At 37.9% G+C, this 20,426-nt stretch overlaps 1 protein-coding gene across 21 annotated transcripts in view; it reads left to right on the top strand.

Moving 5' to 3' along the window:
• The window catches only part of CELF1 (CUGBP Elav-like family member 1), a 63,025-nt gene that overhangs the window by 27,483 nt on the left and 15,116 nt on the right, over positions 1–20,426 (top strand). For 12 of the 21 annotated variants that reach the window (XM_051791994.1, XM_051791989.1, XM_051791995.1 and 9 more), the window contains 8 exons: positions 6,113–6,300; positions 6,729–6,811; positions 7,217–7,265; positions 10,504–10,638; positions 10,822–10,901; positions 11,293–11,454; positions 12,838–12,919; positions 15,892–16,020. In XM_051791994.1, the coding sequence (XP_051647954.1) occupies positions 6,123–6,300; positions 6,729–6,811; positions 7,217–7,265; positions 10,504–10,638; positions 10,822–10,901; positions 11,293–11,454; positions 12,838–12,919; positions 15,892–16,020 (898 nt within the window). In that variant the 5' untranslated portion in view covers positions 6,113–6,122. The remainder of the gene's footprint in view (positions 1–6,112; positions 6,301–6,728; positions 6,812–7,216; positions 7,266–10,503; positions 10,639–10,821; positions 10,902–11,292; positions 11,455–12,837; positions 12,920–15,891; positions 16,021–20,426) is intronic. The other 9 variants (XM_051792006.1, XM_051792005.1, XM_051792001.1 and 6 more) reach the window with 3 other exon arrangements.

Here is a 20,426-nt window from a genome sequence, read left to right as displayed (position 1 = left end):
TTTCTAGAAAAATAATTCCCTAATTTTACAAAATAAATTTTGTATTATTTGCTTTTATCATTTGTCTTTACTATAAAAAAAGGTACATTTAGTTGTTCTTTCGTTTTCCCTATGAGTACTTGGGCAGAGAAAACATCCTTTAAACCAGAGGGATAGGTGACTTGCTGTTTGATCTGCTGGCAGAGAGCTGGGAGTCCTGGGGATTCCTCAGTCAGACAAAAGTTCATAATTCATTCCTTTTGAGCTTTCGCAGAATTAATTGAAGTAGAAGCTACAGAACTTCATTCACAAGCCAGAGAAATAGGTCAAGAATGTATTGATTTACCTCAAATTTTTCCCCAGAAATATTTTGAGGAAGGGGAAGGAAAAAAAACCTTATAGTAAAATCTATTTTTAGAATTAAATTTACTAACCTAATTGGTAAAAATTTATCTAGGTCTAGATCTCATTTATCTGCTCTCAGATAAATGTGTACAAGAGAGCACTATGAAACTGTGCCATTTCCAAGATAAAGGCAATTTTCTTTCCCTCCTACCTCTTTTCTCTACCTGGAAACTTCTAGAAAAGTTCATATAAATAAAAATATTTTTCAGTTAATTGAATCTGAATTATGGGCAGCCCAAAAACTTCATGTATTTTGATGGTAAATTCAACATTCTGAATGTGTCAGATTTGTGTACCCACGATGCATAATGGTCAAAGAGATTGGCACAGGAAGAAACTGCACTTTTGGCAACTAGGTAAGTGGCTTTTTTGTACCCAGCAAGGCATGAGGAGACAGTTTGGATTTCAACACAGGCAGAAAACAGTCTGACCACATGCCTACACGATCAAAAATGAAACAACAAAATATTGACAAGTAGTTAGTGTATTTTGATGCATGTAACCTAGGAGTTATCTGTTTAAAAACAAAACTGCAATTCAGCAGCACTGTAGGAATCTGGATATGCACAGATAATACAAGGGGAAGTTTATTCTAGGACCTGTCTCCTTCAGAGCTTCACAGTGTCTGATTTCCCCATAGCCTACATCCTTTCCCATAGTTTACTCTCACCATCCCAGTAGTCCCTCAGCTTCAAATTTGAGTATGCTGTCTGAGATTCAGATTGTATAAAATAAAAGACAGTATTATCTTCAGCTTTCAGAATTAATTGTTCATTGACAATGAACTAGGCTTTCTTAGGAAAGAAAATATGGTGCAGGATTTTTGGTTTTGTGCCCCAGGATGTAATATTATTCTGTAAACGTAAAAGCAAAAACTTTCAGCATTTGTACTTTGTAATCTCTGAGGAGCACCTGTAGTGATACATTCTACAGCATCATCTAGGGCTTTAGAAGTGTAAAAAAGTGAGATCTAATATTTAGTACGTAGAAGTTTTTTAATGAACGTATTGTCAGATGAGCACCACATTTAAATGTGTAGCTACAGTCCATAGAGCTTGGAATTTCAGACATTGTTTCCATTATCCTTTGAATAGAAATAGTCAAAGAATGGATCTGGAAGCCAGCAGGAATTTGACATCTGAGCAAAAAATAAGTGTGTTTAGCTCTTATTTTTCTTTCTTTGTGAGCAGTGGTTAGGATTACTTTTGCACTTTTCTTTAATTTAAAGAAAGGCTGCATCCTCATTTAATTCTTATTTCTGTGCAATAGCGAAATACTATCATTTTCCACTCTTTTCACAATGAAGTTATTTTCACAGATGAAGTCCATAATTATTTTAATTCACTATCTTGAAGCCTTCAACTAAATAATGTTAAAACAAACCTGTTTATACACTAGTGGTTCATCATTGAAGTTGCCATCGTTGCGTCAGAAGTACGGCACCCTGAGGCACTGAGTCTTGACTAACATACCTTCAGATATTTATTCACCATTCTAATATTGATTCTTCCTTTCCACCAAACTGTGCCTGTTACTTTGCAGTTTTGTTTTATCGGAACAAGCAGATAGAACTTTGATTGTGAGGAGCAGAGATGTGGGAAAGGGTGGGCACAGGTTCTAATCATAATGATGTAGTGATTTTTTTTCAGTAAACTGATCAATCTCAGTAACTTTTTTAAAACCCATTTTCTAGAGTTGCTATCATTATCTTTCATCTTTCATCAAACCTACAGTGAGCATGGCTGCTGGGGCACTTTACTGGTTGCTGAAGAAAGCTAACGATGACTGGAAGACCAGAAGGAATGAATTCTGGTCTTCATGGGTAGGGCCAGAATTTACAGTGTTGGTCTATAGATTTATATGATCAATGGCAAGAACCCTACCCTATCATCTACTGTTCTAATTATGTAAATATGAGGTGTTTTTCTCTACAGGCTCTTTATTTAGAGAAATGCACGAAGTGGGCTCTGGTCTCAATATACCATTTCAATATGATGTGTTTTATGCAACATGGCACTTTTCAAGTGGGAAGCCCATAATACATGTCTAGAGGTAGATTGAACAATTTAATTTACTGAAAGCTAAAAAATTGACCCATGCTCCCTAGTGCCTATTTGCATGCTCTTAAAAATGGTGCTTAGCATGTAGCTTACACCTTTTTCATTAAAGAATAAGTTTTCTTGCATTTACCACATAGTAAGAGCATGTATGAAGTAGTTACTGAATATCTGATGTGTGAGAAATTCGTGTCCTCTTATTTTGCAGTAACATGCATACCTCTTTGTATTATAAGACCTAATCCTTTTTAGTAACCTTTTAATTAACCTCACTGTAGGCAAAAGATCAGCAATGTTCTTGTTTTTCCGAGGTTGGAAATGTTATTTATGAAAAAATAATTGACATACTGTAACTGTGCAAGCTTAAATAAAGCTGTATATTTTGACTGACCAGTCAAAATAACTGCAAATACATGTTGCAGTCATTAACAAACAAGAAAGACATGATCACAGCTGCTCCAGCATACAGTCTTTGATGCTCTAAGGGTTTATTTTGTGGTTATTGACCATATATAAGGCTTATCTGGATTCACAGTTGACTCTGATTAATCATTCTTACTGGAGTGCTCGGACACACCCAGCTGCCTCTGCAGCACTCACTCTCCGCAATCAAATATTTCTGCATCTCACAGTGCATCCCTTTTTATCCACATTATCTCCCCATTACAGATTTAAAAAGAAGTCTGTATTGCGTGTATAAATACACCTCACATTTCCTTGATCAACATCAACATGTCATTCCTGTTTTAATGATGAAGCAGCTGAGGTGTTCTGATTAGTGTTTTCAAAGATTATAAAACAGTTCTCAACAAATCGTTGTGATTTTTCCCTTACTTTATCATCTCTAGGCTCTGTATATCTCTTATTTTATAGATGCATGACGGACAAAGTATTGTTTCTAGAACAATATATTTTTTACTCCTATAAAAAGAGGAGTCAGTTTTTATGTTCTGTGGTTGTTAAGAAATTTTTGAGTAATCATATCTTATTAGCTTTGATTTTTTTTTGCAGATTTAGAGAAACATTTTACTTGACATTTTTTGCCATAGAATTTAAGAGTGTGTCAATAATAGAGCACAAGATGAAGAGAGTGAGATCAACTATTGAAAATGTTTATGAAGGAGCCTCTTGACTTCATAGCTTAATATTGCTAAAATGGGAAGTGTCTGTCGAACCTCAAGGCCTTGGACTGCCATTTTGGGAGACAAGGAGTTAGTTGGGGATGGAAAGACTGGAGTTTGTATTCTTTCTGCTCTGTTAGCCATTGCTATCTTCATGGATCTGACACTCTGTTTATCTGACAGTGCACTCAGTACTGCTTCGCCAGGGAAAATTGCACAAAACAAGCCTAGTGCATCAGCATTTTCATTGTGTATTAAGCTGAGCCTCCCTTCACATGGTCACATCCCCTTTTTAATCTGGGATTCCATGTCCCTTTCCCAGTCCAGCCTGTTTCTGTGGTGTCTATTGCTGGTCTCCCTGAGCTTCTGTTTCTGTGGTTTGAGTGTTTTTTGTGTGGCTGAGTGTTAAGACCTGCAGGACTTTTGGAAGTGGCGTTGTTTGGGGGTTAGGCAATACACTGCTTTAGTGTTAGTAGTTTGTCATAGACTGAGGTGATGGCTGCGTTCAAGTTGGATTTCCTCCCAGAGATGATGGTGGACCATTGCTCCTTGAATGCAAGCCCTGTGTAAGTATTTTGTCTTCATGCCTAAGTTGTAACTAAAATGATAGTTAGAATTGCTGTCTCTAAAGCCTTTGCTGTCTGATGAACTCCACCTGGGGCAGGGGGCCTGGGAGAGCCTGCAATTTGTTTTCCTGAAGAAATCCTAGTGGTCATTGACAATTGATGTTGGTTTCTAAGGGGAAAAATGGTCTGATAATTGTGGGAATGAGGGCTAAGGAGGAATAAAGCTATTTGGTGGTATTGTTTATGGTGTGCTACAGGTGCTGATATTATTGATTATATAAAATTGATTATTTAAATCAGTTGCTGGAGAGAACAGTTACTGTTCTTCCCTATTAATGACTCCAGACTAAACCTTTTAATTAGGAGTGAAATAATTCTTGAATAGTGCTGAGGTCATATTAAGAGTTGCCCAGTTAACAGGAGCCATGCTATGCTCTTGAAGCTATGCATGGCATAGAAGGTAAGGCTGAAAATTATTATTGGAAGAGGGTAAAATATTTACAGTTGTTTTCAACTGAAGTGAAAAGAGGTAGCTTACATCTCTGTAAAAGGTATTGTTTGCCTTGGCAATTTGAAGAGGTGCTGACCCTTTCTGAGTGGAAAGGTAGAGTGGAGCGAAAGGATTTGTGATGATACCCTTCTCTTCTGGTAAGAAGCTTTGTTGTTTCTGAGGTCTGTTCATACAACTATAAAATTATGAGCTTTCCCTGGCATCAGTTTTTCCTTTAGCTCTGAACAGCAGCATATTGAGGGAAAAATTAAGTAAACATTACCTGGTTTGGATTTTTTTAAAATTCTATTTAGGGGGAATATGGTTTCAGATGGACAGTGAGAGGAATACTGTTTACTGTCATGTGGAGTTATTAAGCTATTCAGACTATCTTCAAAGGAAAAAACAGAGATGAAGTGGGCTACTCTGGAAGAAGACCACCTGTATTCTTCAACAAAGAGTTTGGGGGCGGGGGGCATCATTGTATAGTTATTGTTCCACTCCCCATGTCCTTTCTAGATTATGCAGGGATTGGTCAGCAATTTTAACCTACTAATCACTATAGCTACAATAGGGTGTCATTACAGTTAGTCTTCCACAGAGATAGGTCCTCTAGTATACCAAGACTTCATATTGCACTTAACAAATAATGAGGAGTCAATACAGAGAGCAGTGTATGACTGTCAACTAGCTGGGTGGAGCATAACACAAGTTTTGTTAATAGAGTGTAAACTGTTCTATGGCTACATATAATGCCTTGAAACCTACTGAAGATTTCCATACTCAAAACTTCTCTGTTGTTGTAGTCTAAGAAGTGACTTTTTTCCTATGTTAACCTCCTGCCATTACTCAACCTGATTGTTTGTGACTAACTGGGTTGTCCAATCCCAACCTATTCATGTACAGTTTTAGCCTGCTTTTTTGCCAGTTATTGTTGAAAGCTCCTTAGTTTCACAGAGGTATTGCCTTGTAAACCTGTAAAGAAACTTTTAATCTAGTCAGTTTTATCTGTTTCTCTCTTTAAAGATTGATCTTCACCTTGGGAAACAGTTACAGTTAGTAACATATAAAACCATTTTTAAAATGTTATCCTCTCATTTTCAGTGGTTACTGATAACTTCAGTGGTTCCCGAATAGGCTTGAGTTTAGACTCCTTTCTGTTCCGGTTTTTTTTCTATAAAATTTTACGTGGTTGAACTAGTGATATTTTTCAGTTATCTCAGCAGATTTATATCCTGAATCCCAGGTGTTGACTACATTATAGAGACAAAGTTTTAAACAGCTGTGTAGAGTGTGTTTGATTTCCAAGTTCGCAGATTGCTAATGAATGTGAATATTCTCCTGTGTGCAGTACTGGGAATGTGCAAGAGTCTCTGTGTGTAAATTTTAATCATATACATTTATATATGTGTAGAAATATTTTTTTTATCTTGCTGCAAGCATGCTTTTGTCTGTGGAAGATATAAACCAGAAATTCCTTCTTGTTTTTCATAGCTCAAAGAAAATGAATGGCACACTGGATCACCCAGACCAACCTGATCTAGATGCTATCAAGATGTTTGTGGGTCAAGTCCCACGGAGCTGGTGTGAGAAGGATCTAAGAGAACTTTTTGAACAGTATGGTGCTGTCTATGAAATCAATGTCTTGAGGGACAGGAGCCAAAACCCTCCTCAAAGCAAAGGTGAGAATTTCTGTGCTTTTCATGTGACACTTGGGGTTTCAGCCAGTTTCACATAGTTGCAGTCTTAGCTGTTTGCTTATTCAGAGATCCCTGTGTGTTGGAGCTCTGTGTGACCAGGTGTGCATGCAAGCCTGAGCTTTATAGTCTTTAAGTGTGTTTGTCTAATTATACTTGAACTGTCATCCAGTCATTAGCTGAGCTGAAGAAAATTATAATTTTATTTTTTTTTAGAGCTCAGTAGTGATGAGGATGCTTGAGGAGTATGGATTATAATTGCAAAGCAGAACATCAAATTAATACTCTGTTGCTCCACAGCATTGTGATGGAATACATTTTGCATTGGAAGGATGGAAGTGGGATTTGCAATTTCTGTACAGCATGTCAAGATTTGGTGTTCTTTCCCAGCTAGCATTTTGTTTTAATTGCAGGGTGCTGTTTTGTTACATTTTATACCCGTAAAGCTGCACTAGAAGCACAGAATGCTCTTCACAATATGAAGATCCTCCCAGGGGTAAGAACGGAGTCCTGCTTTCTGCATAACTCTGTCTTGTTTTTCTGAGCTCCAGGACCACTGAAGTACAAACACATGTTATCATGCCCTCAAATAATGTTTTAAAACAACTATTCGAAGGATCAGTGTCATGAGATTTATATGATAACAGATCTTAAGGGAATTTTGGAGCATTTAGGAGAATAATATGGTAGTGAAGTGGGTGGGCGTGGCTTTTATAATACTCTCTGAGGAGGAATGATGATATGTAATTAGGAAAGCCTTTCTTCTAGGAATTTATGTAATGTTACATATGCACCTCTAGAGGCAATTTAGACTGTAATATCTTCCACAATTCTTATGGGATGTATTTCATATAATATGAAGTGAATGTAGTAGGATTAAATAATCTTTTTTACGTTTCAGATGCACCATCCTATCCAGATGAAACCAGCTGACAGTGAAAAGAGTAATGGTAAGCTTTACTAAAGTCTGAGTTTGGTGGTGTTATTTGTGCTAATTGGGAAGCTTGAGGGTTTCCCTTCTGTTAAACAGCTTTTGGTGAAGTCTTGAATTGGAGGCCTGATTTTTTAAAAGAAAAATATGAAAAGAGAAAGGTATGTTTTGAATATAGTAGGTAGTGTGAGTGATGTCTCCAAAATTCCATGACTCAGAGTATCTCCCACTGCTGCTGCTTGTGGTAGAACCATGTTGTCAGTTAGGGAAACATCCAGTGAGTTCTTCTTTGTGCTAAGGTGGTTTAAATCTTTGTTGGGGACGTGGACAGTGGGATTGAGTGCACCCTCAGCAAGCTTATGGATGACATCATGCTGAGTGCTGTGGTTGATACCCTAGAGGGGAGGGATGCCATCCAGAGGAACCTTGACAGGCTGGAGAGGTGGGCCTGTGAGAACCTCATGAAGTTCAAAAGGCCAAGTTTGCAAGGTCCTGCAAACATGGATACAGGCTGGGTGATAAGTGGATTGAAACCAGTCCTGAGGAGAAGGACTAGGGGGTATTTTTGGATGAAAAGCTGAATATAAACTAGCAGCATGCACTTGCAGCCCAGCCAGCCAGCCATATTCTGGGCTGCATCAAAAGAAGGGCTAGCAGGTCAAGGAATGTGATTTTCCTACTCTACTCCACTGTTATGAGATCCTACCTGTAGTACTGCATCTAGCTCTGGGACCTCCAGCATAAGACATGGACCAGCTCAAGCATGTCCACAGGAGGGCCGTCAAGATGATCAGAGGGCTGGAGCATCTCCCCTGTGAGGATGGGCTGAGAGAGTTGGGGTTGTTCAGCCTGGAGAAGACACCTTCTAGCAACCCTTCAGTAGCTAAAGGAGGCCTACGAGAAGGACAGGGAGGAATTGTTTATCCAGGAGTCTAGTGATAGCACAGGGGATAACAGTATTAAACTGAAACAGATTTAGATTTAGATTAGATAGTAGGAAGAAATTATTTACTGTGAGGATGGTGAGACACTGGAACAGGTTGCCTAGAGTAGCTGTGGATGCCCCATCCCTGGAAGTGTTCAAGACCTGGCTGGATGGGGCTTTTAGCTACCTGGTCTAGTGGAAGGCATCCCTGACTGTGACAGGGACTTAGAACTAGATAATCTTTAAGGTCCTTTCCAACCCAAACTATACTATGATTCTATGAAATCTAGAAGTGCTTTTTCAAGTGCTTGTCCAGTTTGGAGCAAGGCCTCAAAGCCTTTGAAGGAAGTTTGTTGCAGCTAGGGTGGGAATCAAAACTACTTTTTGTAGTATACAAGAAAGGTTGAGAATTAACAACAGTTCGGTAGAGAAGAAAAACTGAGTATTTCTGCACATTGGCCACTTCAGATGGATTAAGAATTGAGCATCCACCACTGGGTAAATGATCATTTAGTCATGCATTTTCATTTTGAGTTTATATACATACATATATGCATGTTCAAATATATCTGTATCTATGTATACTGCTGCAACATAAGCAAATAAAGTGTTTAGCATCTTGTAGTTTCAACCTTTCTAGGCTTGGCTGAATTTTATTTTCTTCATTTGCAGTAGTTTCTATAAGATTAGTGTTGCATCATGGAGAAGATAATCCTTGTTTCAGAAAGCTTAGGTCTTAAGATAATTGAAAGGAGACGATGGAATATATATGGGTAGCATAAAGTAGGAGTAATTCCATCTGCAAATTCCTTCATGTGTTTACAGAATAAGTTTCTGTGTAAATATAGAAGGGAGTCATTCCTTTGAAATATTGTTGGAAGGAGAACTGAATAGGTTCTCTAAACTAAAATGCATCTTCCTTTACACACACACACACACACACACACACACACACACAAGTATCCTGGGAAAATAATGGAAAGAAAAAAAGTAATGGAATTTTAGGGTGATAATTCCAAGACTATTGCATAATTATATGAGTTTTAGTAAAAGGTGTAGGTAACAACAATAAATAAAGCATTAGTTAAGAAAGTATTTGAACTTGCCACTAATAAAAGGGATTCTGGATCTCTTGAACTAAAATGGATTGCAAAAAGTATTAAAAAGCAACTTTCCACTCTAAAAGCGGAAAGCGAACTAAGTACAACATTAAGATTTAATAGCCAGTTAAAGTCATATCAGCTGGAATAGTCTGGAATTGTCCTTCCTAGCATCATAGCACACTCAGCAAACAAGTTGATTTCCCCTCACCCTGGCACTGAATCAGAGAAGACTTAATTGAAGCTTCAAATTCTGCTACAACCTTCATAATACTATATTTTATATTGTGATGAATGCTGTATTTCTAAACTGGTTTATATTTTCAAGTGTTATTCTGCATAATTTGCTTTATCCCATAAAAGAAAGTGTTTCAGAGGTGGTTAACATCCTTAAATAAGTAAATCAAGAGGTATAAAATTCTGCTCTGAATTCAAATTTACCCCACTCCCTCAAGTGACCTTTAACTGACATTAGTAACCATTAACTGAAAAGTTAAAAGAAATGTCTTTCTGAACCATTTATTTTAAAATAATCTGCACACTGAAGGGTATTCTTCAACTCTAATGTGTCTAGTAGCATCAGGGTTCAGAGGCTAGATACAGTACAACACAGTCCACGGCTTATTTTTATGCTTTTGGTACAGATCAGTACATATCACTTTTGGTGCATATCAATAACAGAAATAAAACTGTTCTGTTTTAGCAACTGCTGTTGCTTGCGCTGTTGAGAGAGGAGCATAAGGAAGTAGACACATCTAAATTTAAGTGATTGGTATGATGAAGGGGCTAGAAAGCAGCTTTCTGCAGTTCACTTGCTTGTTTATATACAGTTAGGTATGTTGGTAGTCTAAAGATAGAAGAAGAGGCAGAGGAAAGACAATGAAAATAGTCCAGTAAACCACATTCTTTTCTTACCAGGAACTGAAAAGATACAGAGAAGTGCTGAATCTGACATATTTTTTCCTTTTTTTTTTTTTTACATTCTTGCTACTCACAGGCTTTGTAAGGAAAAATCAGTGAATTGTAAACATAAAACATGATAAAACAGGCCTCCTTCAGGTTCATTGAAGTATCTCATATGCATCCTCCTTAACTGAAAACACAGTCTGTTATTGGGAATCTGGTTGTGATAAGTCTCTACCCTAAATACAGGGTAATAGAGAAGACTTGACAAAATAAGATCTAGTAAGCACATATTTGCTGGTAATACTCTTTACCTTTTGATTTCTTAGCAGTAGAAGATAGGAAGTTGTTTATTGGAATGATATCCAAGAAGTGCAATGAAAATGATATCCGAGTGATGTTCTCCCCCTTTGGGCAGATTGAAGAATGCAGGATATTACGGGGCCCAGATGGCCTGAGCAGAGGTAAGCAGGAAGTTTATTGGCAATTGGAGGATACTGCCTTTTGCAACTTAACATAGCATTTCAGCTTTTTCTGTGATTCCCACCTACACCCCCTCCCCACCCAGTAGGCACTTTGATTTCTGTATTCATCCTGGTAATTGTGGATGTGGTGGAAGATTTGGTTTCTTTTTGCTTTTTTCCCAGGTTGTGCATTTGTGACTTTTACAACAAGAGCCATGGCACAAACAGCAATCAAAGCAATGCACCAAGCACAAACCATGGAGGTAAAACAAGTTAGTGGGTGTCAGGAGCAGATGTAATTTGTCAGGCAGTCATTGTGGAGTTTAAGGGACCAGTGGGCATACAGAGAAGGATAAGTGCAGTGTGTGTCTCTTCACAAATACTGTTTCTGGACCTTTGTGTTTGTTCTACTCCTATTTTTAGAGTTCAAGATAGGAATTTCATCTGCAGGGAAAATTCCAAAATACAAAATAGAATTAAAAGCAAACACAATTTTAAACCTTTAATGAAATGTGCTATTTGAGTATATATATATATATATATATTCAAATATATATGGGGGAGGGAATTGCTTCCAGTGACTGGGTTGTAATGCAGTATTTTTGTGACTGCTGGGGATAGCAAGCATGTAACTGTTTGAATTGCTGTTTGCAGGGCTGCTCTTCTCCCATTGTGGTAAAATTTGCAGACACGCAGAAGGACAAAGAGCAGAAACGAATTGCTCAGCAACTCCAGCAACAAATGCAACAGATCAGTGCTGCCTCAATATGGGGAAACCTGGCTGGTCTCAACACACTTGGACCCCAGTACTTAGCAGTGAGTTTCTGATTTGGGTTCTTTTCATCTCTTCAGGGATTGCAGTGTCTGACTGTCTTGCAGTGTTTAATGTATTCATTTTTAGAAGGCTTCTGATAGACAGGGGCAGGATTCTTAATCCCTATTGTGTGGATGAGAAGGCTGAAATTGTTATGTGCTAACATCTAGTCAGGATACATTTAAGGGAGGATTTCCACCCCAGTCACAGAAGCCCTAATTACTGAAACCCTGGGTTTTTCTCCTGCATTCTGTAGACTGACTTCGTGCTTTTTCTTTATATATTACAGCCTTAAAATTTATCCATGTAAATGCCCTTTTCATGTCTATCTAATGAAGTAGTTCTCGTATTCTTTTATCATTTTTCCTTTTTCAGCCTTTATTTCTCTTATCCTCTTCCAGTGAAACCAGAAACAGTACTCGGCACTGTCCACATAGAAAAGGTGATCAGATTGGAAACAGAGTAAAGAACCTAAACAATAAAAACCAAACAAATAAACCAAAATAAACCCTACAGAAAATAGAGAGAAACTACTCTCTTTAGCAGAAATAGTGCAACAGACTGCTGGACTAGCTCTTTGTCACCAACTGCTGTTTGTCACTGATTTTAGTTGATTTTGCTGGGTCCCTAAGGGGTGAACTTTCCGTAAACTGATGTACTCTGACTTATGTGGGTTGCTAGAGTAGTTCTGAGAACTGTATTTATGCAATGTAAGGTCTGAAGGACAGAAAAAGAAAATTTCATCTCATTCTTGATATGCTGTGTAGTTGAAATGGGGCAATTCTCTTAGTACTTTTTTAGTTTTGGTAGGTTGGAATTTTTTTTACAACAGCTAGTTAATGGAAAAAGGAATTGGAAATCTCTAGCTTCCGAGCTGAGTCTGGAAATCTCTCATGTCTGTGTGCATAAGGAAAGTGGAGAAAGTTCCCTCGCGTGGTGACTCTTTGGTTTTGATATGACATTACCATTTGTCCCGTGTTGACAGTGTCAACTGTAAAGTCTGATGTGAGGTAGCATATCCTTAGGGGTGGCAGTCCTGCCTTAGGTGCTTTGAGTAGGAATTTCTCTTACACTACTGATTCTGCTTGTTTTGTCTTGGTGTATCAGCTATAATTTTCCCTCACTGTTGATGATATTGAGTGAGAAAAGCATTGTGCTGTTGCTTTGGCTGCAATGTGATGCATGGGCTACATGGAATTTCACTATGGTGGTGCTCTGGCTGTATTGTGCAAGGGGAATTCTCTTTATGCTTTGCTACAATGAGGTGCATGGGCAGCGGGAATTCATTTGTGACGGCGCTCTGGCTGTGGTGTGATGCAATTTCTCCCAGAAGCAGAGCCAGCCCTCACTCTCACTCTTGTTTTGTTTTTTGGTGTAATGTCTAGCTTTATTTGCAGCTCCTTCAGCAGACAGCAGCTGCTTCATCTGGGAACCTGAACACATTGAGCAGCCTCCACCCAATGGGAGGTAAGTTTTTTCCATCAGAAGACAAATTAAGTACCAAACAAAAGAGGATGAGGGTAGAGAAAGCCAAAAGGCTGTAGATACATTAATGTAATTTGACATAACTAGTCCTGAGTTTATCCACTGCTTCAGAATGAATGGAATCCTCTGCTACAAGTGTGGGTGTTCCTTCTTTATCTAAGTATTGTCCCCAAGGTAAGTGGTGTTATCCTTCCAAGCTCTGGCACTTAAAATTATCTTCCACAAAGAGTGATCTCTATATTTCTATCCAAACAGGTGCATGTGTGAAGAACTGCATTTTGAAACAGGCATTAATGCACATGTTTCAGTGATAATGGATTCTTAGTTTTCCCATTTTCAATGCATTTAAGAACAAAACATTTTAAGTTGACAACACAGTGTTGTTAGGAATGTGAGCTAGTCCTTTATTCAGGTTTTTTCATTCATTCATTTGAATTATAATTAATTATTAATTATAATTACCATTGCTGTTAGGGAAATACCAGCTTAATAGGTATGAGCGAAATTCCTTGCTGGAGACTGCTAGTCAGAATATTCACTAAGTATAGCAGTACTGGGGCTGTAAGTTGATTGTCCCTTCTGTCTTCACAGGGTTGGGAATAATAAAATACGTTAGTAACTCCATTCACCACATTCTCTAAATTCTTCTGCTGGAAAAAAAATCTATAGTTTTGGTTTTAATACTGAGCACTTCAAGCTTTTAAAATTGCCTCCTGGAGTTTTAGAGTCGTTCCCAGTATCACATGCCCTGTCTGTGCAGAGTTTGCTCTACAAGTGTCTTTGTACATCTGATTCGTGTTGGTTGGTGCACTCGTCAGTAACAATTACAAGCTTTTGCAAAGTGTTATGTTTTCAATTGTAAGAACTCCGATTTTATACTTGAGGTTGATTCTAATGTCAGGCTCCTATATTGACTTTTTTCATGTTAGACCTCTTCAGAGCTCTTACATCTAAGATTCTTGCAAAAAAGCAATTTTTTTTTTAAATCAGTTTCACTAATATCCTGTAGGGTGGTGATCTATAATGGATTTTGTTATGCATGTGATACTCTTTTTCTCCCCTCTTGTGTCTGTTTGAAAGCAAGTTTTGTGATAAAGGAGAAAGTAGTAAGGACTGGGGCAGGTGGAAGGGGCTAACTACCTGAGATTTTCCCTGAAGTTTCCAGGGTAATTCTATCTTCACTATTTAAAAAAAAAAAACAAACCTTAAAAATTGAGAAATCATATATATAAATAGCATGTTGCAGGGTGTTTTAAAATAATTATTCCAAATCTGTGATTCTTTACAGAAAAAGTTGTAGTTTCAAAGTCCTTTTAGTATCTCAGTTCCTTTCTTGAAATTCATAGAAAGAGAAATTAAGTAGGTAATTAGATCCCAAACTATATTAGACTTTGTAGACAAAATTTAATCTCAACCCTGTTTGAAAGCAGATGGGAAAACAGTGTGATGACAAGAGGGCAGATGCAGTGTACATGTGACAAACTGTTTCAGTTAAGGATGCAAGCTGCTCTGTTCTTCACGAGCTCCAGCACTTGCACTTTTAACCCTCTGTAGCACAATAAAAGCAAAAAATAAAACTTTTTATTTTGTGTTTTTTTGTTACAATGGCACCTTGAATCTAAATAAAGACAGAATCCCCTTGTTTTGGGAACTAAACTTGGCTAGGGAAACAGACCCTGTCACAAAGAGAAAACAATTGCAAAAGAGTTAAAAAACCAAACAAATTATACTAAAGGTAGTAGAAGTATTATAGAAAATAATTAGTTTATACTGCATTGTCACTTACATTTTTGTTGTCTGCTTACATGCTTAAATTACAAAACAGAGCTTTTAGTTATTTGAGATGTGTGTTTTGCCACTAAGTTCTTACTGTGTCCAAAAGATGAGAGCCACCTCTACCTACGATGTTTTGATGTTGTTAAATGAAAAGTGATTAATTTAATTTTGGTTTTAATTATGTTGGGAAGAAATACTAGGGAATATTTGGAATTGTTAAAAGAAGCAAAGATAGAGACAATAAATGGAAAATAAGGGAAAAGGGAAGAGAGGCAGTATTGGAAGAATGAAGCTAGTCTACCAAAGGATGGCTAAAATACAGAATTCAGGAAGAGATCCATTTCAATGATAATCCCACAGCAGGAAAAGAGGGCAAAATGTGGTGCCAGTACTGACCAAATGGTTTCATTCAAAAATGATGACTCAAGATGAAGGTGAGTCAAATGAGTAAACTGACTAGTAAAAGTTCGTAAGCACAGAGGTACCTTCTTGCCCCTACATATTCCTTGCTGCCTACCTACAATGTGATGTTTCCCATTTTCCTTGCCACTGTTTTACCAGCTAACTGGCCTACACAGACATTGGTTGATCTTGTGGTCAAGAGTTGCCACCTAACAGTTGTCTCACAACTGACTGTTGTTTCTTGACTGCCAGGGGGACCAAACAAAACATACTGATGGTGGGTTAAAGCTGTGACTGTGGCCAATGTGGTGTGAGGCCTGCTTGAAATAATTTTGCAGTTACTGCTGTTCCCATTCCAAGGGAGTGGCAGGACATGAAAGTGGAGGAAGGTATTGGCCTGGTGTCTAGGCAAGTTCTCCAGCTTGCACATGAGCTGTCAGATCCTGACTTAACTCTCGTTTAAGGCTGCTGTGCTTTTGTGACTGGAGAGAACACTGCTTAAAAATTTCTGGAGTAGACTCTGGAGTCTACATCTGGAATAATGAATACCTGGCCTTTTCACCTACTAAATCACATCTATCTGGGCAAAGAAAAACTTCTTTTTTAATTATAGCAAGGAATCGTGATACAGAAAAGATCAGTAACTAGTATTAAGCCTGTTGCTTTTAAGCTCCTTTCTGTTACTCTGTTGTGATGTGCTGAGTTTGCTGGATCTGTTACCCTTGGTTGGTGGTGACTGTTATAGGAGAAACTCTGCATTCTTCAATGTGTTGCAGGACTGAATGCGATGCAATTACAGAACCTGGCTGCGTTAGCAGCTGCAGCCAGTGCAGCTCAGAACACACCGAGTGGCACCGCTGCACTCACTTCCTCCAGCAGTCCCCTGAGTGTGCTCACCAGCTCAGGTAAGAGACTGTCTATACTGCAGTGCATTATGACATGGGTTGCCTTAGGAGTCCTTTCAGGATAGATATCATCTGTTTTGTCTGTCACTTTTTGTCATTTTCATGTTGATTCCTTAATACATAAACAGTTTTACTAGTAGATTCACTGGCCTATGCTTAGGATAGATACCTTTGCCACCAGCAAAGGCTTTTTTACCTGCTGTGTTCCTTCCTCCAGATGGTCAGATTAATTTAGAGTAAAAAGAATTTTTGAGGTCATAATAAAGCAGAAAGGTAGGTGACCTCCTTCCAGTCATGTTATTACAATCTCATCACATACTTGATTTATCTGTGGTTTTAGGTAGGCACTGTGGCAGATGTGCCCTGTTCCTCTCAACATGGAAACAGAAAATGCCTTAAGCATGAAGTAATGCATTCTGTGCACTAGGACAGTACTGTTTATATTCCATAGATGAAGAAAAGGATACTGTAACTTCCTCATAGAAGCAGGAAAACAGAAACCTAGCATATGCACTGGAAAGCAGTTGTCTAGAACTTAGTGTACAAGTTGCACATAAAAATCTTCCTCTTATATGGCTTTTGTGTGTTTTGTTTGGGTTTTTTAACTTTAAGCTATGTATATTAACCAGAGACGCTAAAATGTCTGAGTAGTATTCTTTTGCTGCCTTACTGTCAAATTTGCTCACTAAAAGCAACAAGCAAAAAAACCAAACAAATTCTGTTATGCTTACAGAAGACATGCTCAGTTTTTACCACAAATGAGGATCAGTATTCTACTCAATTATTTCTGTCCTATTTTGAGTTATTACTAAATCCTGACATGGGAAGGGAGACCCTGTATATTCAGGGTGTCAGTTTTACAATATCTGTGGCATCCAGCCTACAGAGTTGACATCCTCACCTGTGAATGTGAGAGACTAAAGGGAGTTGGAGGGGATTTTAAATTTCCACAGGTAGCTTTTTGAATTGTGTAGAAGGACCAAGGAGCTGGACCGAGAGGTTAAGAGATTACAAGGAAAAGCTGTTTAGAAACTTTGTCATGTGATTGGAAGTTAAATTATGGGTGCTTTACACAGTTTTCTACTTTAAGAAATTCCCAAGAAAGAATGTAGTTCAAAGAGTATTCTGTTGCTGGACATTTTTTACATAAAAACTTTGTGGTCTGCATCCTTAAAAGATTAAAATTTTAAAATTTATCTTTACTCCCAGCTATGTATTTTATTCCATAATTGAAAAACAAACAAACAGACAAAAACCAACAAAAAATTACAAGTTGAGGCTACAGAAGAGCTGCATTTATACCTAATAATGCTGCTTCATCATTAAGGGAATACAAAGGTGAATATATTTGACAATTTCTCCTATATTTCTTCATGCTGTAACAGAGCTGAAATTGTCAGGTTACAATTTGCTGTGAGTGGCATTTAGAACTAAGGTTTCCTCATTGGCTGTCTTGTCCAATGACTGGAGCAAGTTTGTTCTCTGTTGAGGTGGAGGAAGGGACTGGCAGGTTGTGAAGTTCAAATGTCAGATGTGCTAGAAAAGGCAGAGACCGACTCTTCAGAAGCGTGCAGTGAAAGGACGAGGGCAATGGACACAAGTTGCAACAGAGAAAATTCTGACTAAATAGAAAAAGAAAATTAATGGCAAGAGTGATTAAGCTCAGGAACCAGGTACCAGAGGGGCTGTGGAATCTCCATCATTTCAGAGACTGAGAATGCTGTTGGAAAGGCCCTGAACAAACTCAGAGGTTAGACCAGCTCTGAACAGACTGTTAGACTGGATGATCCACAGAGGTCCCTTTCAACTGAAGTTATGCTGTTATTGTGTGATTCTTTGGAATTTGTTTCCCCTCTGTGAATTTTGGCTGTTTCACAGAACTCTGGAAGTTCTTTTTCCCTTGATGAAAGACATATCTCAGGACTCTGTTCCATTTTTGATCATGCTGGTGGAGGGGCTGGGGAGTAGGGAGCAGCTCATTTTTAAGTACTTTCTGTGCTCAATCCAAATAACCTTCTGATTGCTGGTCATATCAATAAATGATTGTGTGTCAACAATTAACTTATCATGATGGGACATTTGAATTAATATTCAATACAGATGTATCAGTTCACTCTTCACAGGCTTATAACATGAAGCAGGCAGTATTGTGTTGCTCTTTAAACTTAATTTCAAGTAGAATTTTAAAGAGTAGAGATGACTTTTGTTCAAAAGAAAATTTTGGAGGATATGTGGTCTACAAGTAGTCACTGACATCAAACTCTAAAACAGTTTCAGTACTTTTCATTAAAGGTATGAATATGCTTCACATTTTAAAACTGAAATTGGGCTTAGGGGAAGCCTCAATGTGTACAGACACATTCAATCTCATGATATTTCCTATGATTATACAGCTTTTTTTAACTCTTTAGTCTGAGGTACTGTTATGTCTTACAAAAGCAAACTTGAAATTCTCTTTTGATTAATATTTATATGCACATTCATTCTGTATGTATTCACATAGATGTCTGTTTGAATCCACACAGAAAGCATCTATCCCTCCTGAACCACACCCAGACCTTGAAAAAACTCAGTATATAGCAGTTCAGTACTACGTAAATGCCTGCCTTGTCTGTGGAACATATGGCAACATCTACTGTGATAACCTCTTAAACCTAAGTGCAGATGAGGTGGCTACCTCCTTGACTTCTCTCCATCTGTCATCCAGGTGTTCACCTGATGCTTATTTGGACATTTCTCCTCAAATTGCATAATTGGTGGAAAAATCCAGGCAGTCCTTATGCATAGTTACCTTTTTTACTTTCTTTCATCTACACCGATATCATTTGTTTCTGGGGAACTTAGAAGACCACACAGTGCAGTCTGTGGACTATGAATAGGCTGAAATGTCAGAGTGGTTGAACTCAGTGGTGTTAAGTATTTTTTCCATGCTGTCTTCCTACCCATTTCAGACAATATTTTTAGGTAGTTCCAAGCAGTATTGTGTATTTTGATGTGGACTAAGATAAAGCAAAACCTTCAACCTTGCTGAAGATGAGCTGCTCTTTGGAACTGAACAGTCTACTGCTGTACCCACCTATAGGTAACCGATGTTGCAGAGGCCATGGCCTTAGATAGACTCATTTAAACCACTAACTTGTGAAAGGGACGTTCCAGAAAATATTATAGAAATATCTCAGGATTGGAATGTCTTGTCTGCCATCTTTTTGTCTCTGACACCAATAAGAATTGTCTGCCCCAGAGCAAAATAGAACGGTTGCAAATGCTGAGGTATGTTTCCATTTCTCCTCTTTCTAAAGGCAACCATCAAAGGTCCAGCAAAGCCTAGATGATTTTGATGGCCTTAGTGTGTCTCTGGCAAAATTGTTTTGAGAAATATCTTAGTATTTCTATTTTTACTGGAACTAATTCTGGTACAGTTCAGTCAGATTTATTGCCTGAATTTAAGTTCTCTTCAGCTCGTTGCCTGGATTCAGATGACTGAATTAGGACAGACTTACTGTTTCCTCAAGTTTACCAACCTCCACAAGTTGTTACTTGATGTCCAAGTTTCACTATCTTTCCTAGCTGTTCTTTATTACATATTCAAATTTTCTTTTTTACATATTCAGACCTTCTCAAATACTTTCCACCTGGTTCTCTTAGAGTTAGCCTTTTTGACTAGATAGAACTCAGTAAATAGATCTAAGAAAACGTAACCCTAATAGCAAGAAAAAATCTCCAACCACCCACCAAAAACTGCAGAGAAACAATGTTAAGAATTAGGGATGGAATAAAGAACAGGTACAAAGCGATATTGGCTTTTCATACCTGTTGCTGTGTGCTGTTTTCTGACCTAAAATATAACATAAAAAAACATAAAGAACAGAAATGATGACTAGAACTGTGGAACTCCTTCCCTCTTAGGAGCGACAACCTGAAAAATGGAAGACTGATATGGGAGAAGGATATGATTAAAGCCTACAAATATATTAGTGTTATGATGAAGGTGAACAGGGAAAGAACAGTCCTTAGATATTTCAATAAAAGAATTGCAGGATATCAGGCCAAGTTGTCAGCTGACAGTTCAAAAATAAAAAAAGATATTTCTTAGCATAGCATATGATTAAATTGCAGAAGTCATGCCTTAATACATACTAGAGTCCAACAGTTTGGTGTTCAAAATGCAGTGAAATTAATGAATGAAAATTTATTACAAAGACATTGCCTTTGGCTGAAAAAATCCTAGATTCACAAATGGCTGCATTGATCTATAGACTATACATAGGAAGCATTCCTTTGTAATTGCCCTGTATTTCTGCTGTACTGTTATTTATTTCCCTTTGGTCATTATCAGGAAAGGGGTGCTGACTTATTTTATGTACATAGGAATTGCTATACCAAAGATAAAAATAAACAAAAGTCTT

The sequence above is a fragment of the Manacus candei genome, unplaced genomic scaffold (assembly GCF_025592945.1).
Source record: "Manacus candei isolate 608988 ecotype Guabito, Panama unplaced genomic scaffold, ASM2559294v1 h1tg000033l, whole genome shotgun sequence".
In the NCBI taxonomy this organism is placed as follows: Eukaryota; Metazoa; Chordata; class Aves; order Passeriformes; family Pipridae; genus Manacus; species Manacus candei.
The sequence above is the reverse complement of the archived record's forward strand: the minus strand, read 5'-3'. Positions and strand labels throughout refer to the sequence as shown.